This window comes from Cornus florida, unplaced genomic scaffold, assembly GCF_030987335.1.
Source record: "Cornus florida cultivar Cherokee Brave unplaced genomic scaffold, ASM3098733v1 CherokeeBrave_3.0.0_Hap2_Chr03, whole genome shotgun sequence".
Lineage (NCBI taxonomy): Eukaryota > Viridiplantae > Streptophyta > Magnoliopsida > Cornales > Cornaceae > Cornus > Cornus florida.
In genome coordinates this window covers 13,840,741-13,850,312 of record NW_026775573.1, presented here as the reverse complement: position 1 = coordinate 13,850,312, position 9,572 = coordinate 13,840,741, and the positions used below count along the sequence as shown (strand labels likewise).

The following is a 9,572-nucleotide window of genomic DNA, read 5'->3' as shown; positions in this document are numbered from 1 at the left end:
GATCTAATGATGGAGAAATTATTAGATAGTCTCAGATGGAAGACACTTGAGATATGATTCAATTCAAACTTTTTGATTAAAAAAATCTTAAACATTAATTTTAATTAAATTGAAGATGATTTCACATTATAAGAATTTATATTAATAAAGCTTACACATTTTTTATTTAGATTGTCTGAAATCATCTAAAATTTTCTTTTCGCTTGTCCATTTACTTAAAAACTTAAACTGTTGGATAGTACTGTATACCTACCCATTTATACCCATGTTACTTTCTATAGATCCGATGTGGGATAAGTCTCCCCTTATAACATTCTCCTCCACCCGAATCCAACGCTCTCGTTGCGGTCGAATCACTTTGTGTTGTTCGGGGTGAAAACCCGGACACCCTCCGGCGTGATATTGGATCAATGACTGAATCTGATTCTAATACCAATTGAAACGAATAAGCACTTACCCATTTATTAAAAACTTAAACTATTGAATAATATTACATATCCGTTCATTTATATCCATATTAATTTGTGTCCATATGCAGGTCTCTCTCTTGTAATACTTGTTTGTTATAACCCTTTGTGGTTCCATTTGTTGTTTTTTTGTTAAAGTTTGTTCATTTATATCCATATTAATTCCTATCCATGTGCATTTTTTGTTAAAGTTCGATTTGTTGTTAGTTTCATGAATTCATTGTTTAGGGATTGTAGGTAGGGTTTCAACTACCAGACTAATTTTGCCTTGCATTCACTGCACACGTCACCTCACTAAATAGATTAAACTCCCAACTACACCAGTATTCGTGTCGCGTGCTTATTGGCTAATCTTTCCACCGCTGTTTCAGCTTCAGTGTGGCACCTTGGCTTTAAATGTTCCAACCGTTCTACTATTACTCATGTTCCGGATGCCCCAATATACCCCCAATATTAATCTCAATTACAGTTTTGCCTCTCATTGTCCACTTACCATTATGCCCCCTTACTTTATCCAAAATATATATATATATATATATATATATAATATTTTGTCTCCTTAACCCATATCTATGCGCCACAAGACCTCAACAATTTTACCTTCTGCATAAACTTCACATTATTTAAATAATAAATTACTTTAAGATGCTTAAGCAATAGTTTTACATCTTGTAAGCTATTAATTGTGTTACAGTACATGACACAATTACTGAATTCCAACCCGCAAAAACGATCACAATTACTGAATTCTAACACCACAAAAATGATACATAAAGAAAAATTCCCCATTGCTGACATTAGAAAATAAATAAGAACAGATAAATTACTTATATTGAGGTGGATAAAATTAATGACAAATGTAGCATTATAATTCAACCATATCACAAAACCTAAGTTATAACATACCCATAAAGAGGTAAGTATTATTCTTTATAACTTTTACCATGAGATTGTGATTAGATTAAAAAATATAGAGTTCCGAAATCAACATTGATTTTTATCTTCGGTCTTTGGGGAGTAGACATTGGGTGCGTGGTATACGAGAATATACTCATTTAATGACAATGCACCGTTTAGAAGAAAGTTGGTTCACCAACTTCTAAAATTGTTTGGGTGGAACAAAAGATGTATCCATGGATTTGTTTGTTTGAATTTTCAAAGAAAAAAAAAAATCCAGCTTGTGCCATTTTTGCAGTTTACTACAATTTTAAGGGCAAATGTATAGCTGCACAACTATATAATTAAACACCACCTTTCGCTTTCCATCCTACTACTCCCATTCCCATTCCCATTCCCATTCCCATCCATCAAAACACAGATCAAAATTAAGAGCAAATTCTCAGGAACCAAACAAAGGAAAAAGAAAAAATGTCTCTGGTCACAGAAGAGATCCGAGCCAAAGCAGAGATGTATCGTGGAAATGACATCTGCCAAGAGAAGGCAAAGTTTCTGCTCAATGAAATTTGCCTCCCCGCTGGCCTCCTGCCCCTGCAAGACATAGAAGAGAGTGGTTACGTGGAAGAGACCGGCTTTGTTTGGATCAAACAGAAGAAGAAAGTGGAGCACAAGTTCGAGAAAATAGGCAAGCTTGTGAGCTACGCCCCTGAAATCACTGCCTATGTTGAGAAACACAAGTTCAAGAAGGTCACTGGTGTCAAGACCAAGGAGCTACTGATGTGGATCACACTCAGTGACATCTATGTTGACGACCCGGCCACCGGGAAGATCACCTTCCAGACTCCGGCGGGGCTGTTCCGGACCTTTCCGCTGTCGGCTTTCGAGATCGAGGAAGGGAAGGAAGGAAAGGAGGGGAAGGGAGGGAAGGGAGGGAAGGGGGGGAAGGAAATCAAGGGAGTGAATGGTGGAGTGGTGAGTGAAGTGAAGGAGGTGTAAATGTAACACCAACTATGATCAAAGAGATCGATTAGCCTGAGTACTCAAAAATAGTGGTTAAGTGTCCATGTTTATGTATTTTGATGCTGATGTTTTCTACTGTTGGAGTTTATGATAATAAAAGTTAATATTTATATATTAGAAATTTGCTATGAATTATAGTTTAATTTACATCATTATCGTCATCTTTGTCTTAGTTTAATTTATATCATTAGCGTCATCTTTGCCTTTTGTGGATGTGGTTTATGCCACGTCATCAAGGGTCAAGTCAAGTTGAACCCATATCAGTATTAACTTGCCGATGAAATCCTAACCCAACAAAAGTTGATCGATGGACCTTGAACCTCAATCCAGCCACATCACAAACAGTCGAGCCACAAACAGTTGATTTATAGGCTTTGAACTTTGATATGACCCAACTATGAACTGTCAATCGACGGACCTTGAACCTCGATCCGACTAAGTCACAAACAGTTGATCGATCGACAGGCCTTGAATCTTGATTCGACTCGACCATAAACAGTCTACTGACGAGTCTTGAATCTACCAAGTTACAAAAAAAAAAAAAAGGAAAAAAAAAACCCAACCTGTGGCATTTTTGCAGTTTCCTACAACTTTAAGGGCAAATGTATAGCTTCATAACTATATAATTAAACACTACCTTTGGCTTTCCATCCTACTACTCCCAATCCCATCCATCAAAACACAGATCAAAAGAGCAAATTCTCAGAAACCAAACAAAGGAAAAAGAAAAAATGTCTCTGGTCACAGAAGAGATCCGAGCCAAAGCAGAGGTCTACCGTGGAAATGATATCTGCCAAGAGAGGGCAAAGTTTATGCTCAAAGAAATTTGCCTCCCCAATGGCCTCCTGCCCCTGCAAGACATGGAAGAGAGTGGTTACGTAGAAGAGACCGGCTTTGTTTGGCTCAAACAGAAGAAGAAAGTGGAGCACAAGTTCGAGAAAATAGGCAAGCTTGTGAGCTACGCCCCTGAAATCACTGCCTATGTTGAGAAAAACAAGTTCAAGAAGGTCACTGGTGTCAAGACCAAGGAGCTCCTGATGTGGATCACACTCAGTGACATCTATGTTGATGACCCGCCCACCGGAAAGATCACCTTCCAGACTCCGGCGGGGCTGTTCCGGACCTTTCCGGTGTCGGCTTTCCAGATCGAGGAAGGAAAGGAGGGGAAGGGAGGGAAGGAAGTGAAGGAGGGGAAGGAAATCAATGGAGTGAATGGTGGAGTGGTGAGTGAAGTGAAGGAGGTGTAAATGTAACAACAGCTCTATCAAAGAGTGGTTAGTGTCCCTGTTTATGTATTTTGATGCTCATGTTTTCTACTGTTGGAGTTTATGGTAATAAAAGTTAATTTACATTTTCATAAAGGTGTAAGTTTATATATATATATTCCAGAAAGATGTTATGAATTATGGTTTAATTTACATCATTAGTGTCATATTTGCCTTTCATTTCCATGAAGAATTTATATATGATAAAGTAAGTTCTTAAAAGCAACTTGTGAAGGAAGCAGATGTTGTTTGTCTTTTTAACATTCTCTTTTCTTGACATGATTTTTCATAAGATATTAATTAAAGATTTTTCTTAAAGGTAACTTATGATCGAGTGGAGGTTTGTCTTTATTTGATTCTCACGAATCTTCCTAAGATCTTTCAAAACTTAGCATTGTCGCTTCACATTCGGGATTTAGGGGACAGCTCATCTACTTATCCAGCGACCCATCTAATATAGGTGTAATTAGTGAGTACTTGCTCATGTATTCAAAAAATTAAATTATTAAGTTGTATTATATATTCACACATTTAAATTTATGTCATTTTTTATTTAGATTCGATGTGAGACAAGTCTCTCATTATAATATTCTCCCTCAATCGAACCAACGCAATGTCCTCGTTGCGGTCGAACTGCCTTGTCTACTCGAGGTGAAGACCCGAACACTTTTCGGATCGGGCGTTTGGCGTGACACCGGATCAAGAACTGAGTCTGGCTCTGATATCAACGGTAACGGATGGACGTTTACCTATTTACCCTAAAGCTCAAGTTGTTAGGTAATATTGCATATCCACCCATTTATACTGTCATTTCCTATCAGGATCCGATGTAGGATAAATTTCCCCTCATAACAATAGGAGTACAGGACTAGTGGGGCAAATGCCTACTGAATTTATGACACAACCTAAAAGTTCATTTTCTTATCTAATGTTTAAGATAATGAGTTCCTAATAACTTTTTAAATATTCAAATTTAAGATATTATTGAGTACTTAAACGTAGCATCGTCGCTTCACATTCGAGATTTAGGACAGAACCTAAAAGCTCATCTCCTTATCCAGGACGAATTCAATATAGGACCAATGGGGCAGATGCCCTATTGAATTTTTTATATTTTTATTTTATACCTTATTTTAAAAAAAATTTATGAAAATGCTCTCACTAAAATTATGTCCCCATTGAATTTTTTTTATATTTTCATTTTAAATTTTAGTTTTTTTAGAATTTATGAAGATGCCCCCGCTAAAATTACAATTCGTCCCATTGGATTTTTTTTTTTTTTTTTTTGCATTTTATACTTCAAATTTTTTAGAATTTATGAAGATGATCTCACTAAAATTACAATTCGCAACCACATTTTTTTTTTTTTTTTTTTTTTATGTATTTTATACTTTAATTTTTTAAAAATTTATGGAAAAAACCCCATTGAAATTATAAAAATGGATCCAGTATATAAGTTTGCCCCCACAAATTAAAAAGTTGCCCCCCACCCCTCACAAAATTTTATGAATCCGTCATTATCCTTAGCTAATGGTTAAGATTATGAGTTCCATCCTGATAACTTTTTAAATATTCAAATTTAGGACATTATTGAGTACTCAAAATAGTGGTTTCATGTTGATGTACTTTGATACTCTTATGTTTTTGTTTTTTATACCAATAGAGTTTATGGTAATAACAAAAGGTAATTCAATTTTTCATAAAAGTGTTAGTGTATATATATATTTGAGAAAGATACATAAATTATAGCTAAATTTATATCATTATTATCGCCTTTACCTTCATTCCATATACATAAAGTATATTTAAAGTTATTTCTTAAAAGCGACTTATGAAGGAATGGAGATTTGTCTTCCTTAGACACGAATTTTTCACAATTTTTTTTTTATTAAAGTTATTTTTTAAAATTAACTTATGAAGGAGCATAGGTTTGACTTTCTCCCTTTGATTAAAGTTATTTCTTTTAAATAACTTATCAAGGAATTTGAGGTTTCACTTTATTCTCTTCTCTTGACCTTACTTTTTACCAGATTTTTCAAACTTAACATTGAGACAACCTAAAAGTTTGCTTCGTGAGTTCGTGATAACTTCTAAATATCCAAATTGAAGACATTGAAATGTTTACTAATTAAATAACTTTTCGTCCATTGATTGTTTTATAAAGTAGACTTCTTTGAGTCCATGAACTACTCAACTTGATCGAGGAGATTACTTGAAAACTTTGAGGAGATTACTGGATTGAAATGACTGTTTTAACCAACGACACAAGTTCTTCAATTGCAAGAGTTGGGTATGTTAGGATTTTCCTTCTTCATGCACGGTTATTATATATATATCTATATATATATATATATATATTTCTCATTTGACTACACTTACTCTCACAACCATAATTTTATATGGACCATACCAAGAGTTTCGGACACTATTTAGGGCATGTTTGGCTGGTGAAATTTTTGAAAACGAATTTTTAAAAAGTCTCGTAGGTTTAGAAACTCAATTAATCAAAGCCGATAAACATGCTTTTTGATCGACTTTCCAAGCTGCACACTTTTTAAAGTAATAAATATAAAATTTCTATATTATCTATTATTTAAACTATTTCTATTTTCTGAATTCCATTGCAAACTTTTCCCTTTCTTTGTTCATTCTCTACCCAAAAAGAAAATTTTAAAACAATATTGAGCAAAATTTCACTTATTTTATTGAAAAAAATATTGTTAAAAAACGATTCAACAAAGAAAGAACGAAGAAACATGGTCAACTTCCCAAGCTGCACACTTTTTAAAGTAATAAATATAAAATTTCTATATTATCCATTATTTAACCTATTTCTATTTTCTGAATTCCACTGCAAACTTTTCTCTTTCTTTGTTCGTTCTCTACCCAAAAAGAAAATTTTAAAATAATATTGAGCAAAATTTCACTTATTTTTATTGAAAAAAATATTGTTAAAAAACGATTCAACAAAGAAAGAACGAAGACATTGAGGAGTTGCAGATAAAAAAACTACGATTAACTCACATTTGACTTCAAAGACTAAGGGGCAGAAGAGTTACAAGATTTATGAAACTCTAATCCAAAATTCAACCCTATGTAAAATTCTAAACAACTTTTCTTTATATATATATATATGTGGATAAAGTACAAGGACTTCTCCTATAATTTGCCATAATTACAGGAATCTCCTTAATAATTTGAGTAATTACTCATACCTCCTCTAAAAATGAACTATCTACATGGACCACCCTTCTTACTAATAACCCTGTCAAATGCACTAAGGAACAAAGGAGTCACAAGATTTATTTCTTTCTTTTTTGCCCATTTGACCTCACTTATTATCACAATCATAATTTTAAATGATCATAGGAAGGTGTCCTGACACTTTTTAATATTACTTTGAGAATGCAACATATATAACATTCATTATTTTAAGAATGTGACACACATTACTTCAGAAATATAAAACCTTTTATTTCGAACAATAAAACACTTGTTGCTTAAAGAATACAATTCTGAAATAAAACATGTCACGTTTCCTAAACTAGCAAGTGTATTGTATTCTCCAAGTGATCACTGACTGAGTGAGAAGTACAAATCAAGAGAAGGCGTGCAAGACAGAATTTGCTTTTCACAGGTTTCGTAGCCATTGCAATTTGGCATTATAAGCATCACACTAGACCCACAATAATTGGGTAACGTCTCACACCCATATAAATTGTGACCCATGTGGCTGTCACACCATCATAATTTGAAATCGTAAACCTCACTTGGGACCTTTAATGATTGATGATGATCACATGACAAATTGACAAGTCTCTGGCCTAACCCAAAATGAAATATGACCATTATTTTTCATAAAAAGTCGCCAAAGAGTCGGTGGGCTTTTAGTAAATAGTAAATACTAATAGTAATAGCCTAGGTTAAATACTCTTCAAACCAGCTTATTACTTTCCATCTAGGAAAGTTACACAAGATCCAAGATCCACAACCCAAAACTCCGACGATATGAATGTTAATATATATATTTTTTAAATATCATCCATTGCGAACTCGGTTTGGTTAACATGAAGTAACTAAAATTTAGAAAGGAAAATAAATGAAAAATATTTAAAATCTGAAGGAATTTGGTTAGATAAAAAATGAAAATTTTCGAAAAAGTATGTTCTTGCTTGAATCATTTTTTGAGTTACAAAAAATAAAAAAACTCAATTTGTGTTTACTTGAAAGTGCTTTTGAAAAAGAGTTTACAAGTAAAAAGTGTTCTCTGAGTTTTAGGAAGAGTTTTCAACGTTGAGAAAATAAAGCTACACAATCCACTTAAAAACTTACACTACTTTTACCGAGGTTTAAAACATTTACTAACCTCTTACACAGCCGAGTTAAAAACTTAGGGAACGATTTTCACGATTTCTCATTAAAGTTGTCCCTCTCTATTTAATTTTCCAATCATGTCACTTATTAATTGGTGATTTTATGTATTCGAATTGTTTATAAATTTTTAATCAATTTGTATAGGATAATAATTTAGACGACACGCTAAAGGAAATTGATCTCTTCAACCTAATTTGGTTATGTATATCTTAAATATAAACAATTTAAAAAATAGATATAAACAGATCTGGCTATATTCCGTTTTAAACATTCTAAGTGGAATATATACTGATAATTTTGTTTATTTATTTCATTTCACATCCTTTCATTTTCATTTTTACTTTCTGTCATAAATTTTGATTTAATTTGATACTATATTTTTCTTCTTATATTCCTTTCCAAAACCTCTCTTATCTTCCCTCCTTGAACTCGTCAATCATATTATTGAGGGTTTTATTATTTACTGGCGTTTGTACATACCCTCTTCCTTGTTACACTCACACATTCTGAAACTCTCTCACGCTATCTTCTGAAACAGTCTTTTTTTGGGACTTCTCACACCCTCTTTTTAAAACATCTCATCCTTACTTTCGATAGCCAAACTACCATTGGTGCTCGCCAAATCTAAAATCGACTTGAATTAGACGACTGCTGGAAGGCAAAGATGACCCCTTCCTTCATGTTCTTCAACGCCTCATTAAAGAGTACTTTCAACACTATAAGTAGAATGGATGAAGAGAGTAAAACAGAGGACTTTCAACACTATAAGTAGAATGGATGAAAAGAGTAAAACAAATTACACGAGCATTCATATATTCTAAGAGACTTAGAAAATAAAAGTAAAGGGAACTGAAGCCAAGCGTAGACTTTTATTTCATAAATAAAATTCCCATACATAGTACAAGAATTATAAATTTAACATTAGGCTACTCCTATGAACAGAAGTAAAGTACAAGTAAACGACTGTATGAAAATTGCGGAGAAAGAAAAATCCTAAGCAAGTGTAATACAATGAAATAAAAATACTTAAGTAAATTGTAAGAATGCGTTGTGTGGTCGGGATTTTTTTTAGTTCAAATATTATTTGAATTATAAAACATACTTTTGCCTTAATCTTATCCCATGTCTTAACCTTATCCAAATACCAATGTTTTGAAATAAAACAAACGTGACTTTAGACTCTAATTTTTAAATAAGAGTCCTATTTAATAACACGGTATATATTTTTTCCTCCAATCAAATAACACCATGTGTCTAAATAAAAAAATTAAATTTAGGATGCAAACAACTTGATACCGTGTTATATATAGGTATGATATACTTAATGTACATCTATATGCATTACAATCAACGGTTAATATTTAGTTTTCAAAATTATCTATCTAAATATCTACATATTTACGGTTTTTATTCTTCTACAATCTTCACCCATCTATTAATTTTTACAAATTCTTTAATATTCTAAAATCCTTCATTTCTCAACTACAATCCACATATTTTCAATCTTTTATATTATTCAAAATAAAAATAAAAATATTTATTTTTTAAA

General features: G+C 32.8%; 2 protein-coding genes across 2 annotated transcripts; both read left to right on the top strand.

Annotated features, from left to right (window-relative positions):
* The first annotated feature begins 1,723 nt into the window (after positions 1-1,723).
* LOC132299570 (uncharacterized) lies at positions 1,724-2,505 on the top strand. The gene has a single exon (XM_059796284.1). The coding sequence runs from the start codon at positions 1,836-1,838 to the stop codon at positions 2,358-2,360; it is 525 nt and encodes a 174-aa protein (XP_059652267.1). The 5' UTR covers positions 1,724-1,835; the 3' UTR covers positions 2,361-2,505.
* A 517-nt stretch (positions 2,506-3,022) lies between these two features.
* Positions 3,023-3,875, top strand: LOC132299571 (uncharacterized). Its single transcript, XM_059796285.1, has 2 exons — positions 3,023-3,715; positions 3,778-3,875. Exon 1 carries the CDS (start codon positions 3,116-3,118, stop codon positions 3,629-3,631), a length of 516 nt encoding a protein of 171 aa, XP_059652268.1. The 5' UTR covers positions 3,023-3,115; the 3' UTR covers positions 3,632-3,715; positions 3,778-3,875.
* Positions 3,876-9,572: the final 5,697 nt, after the last annotated feature.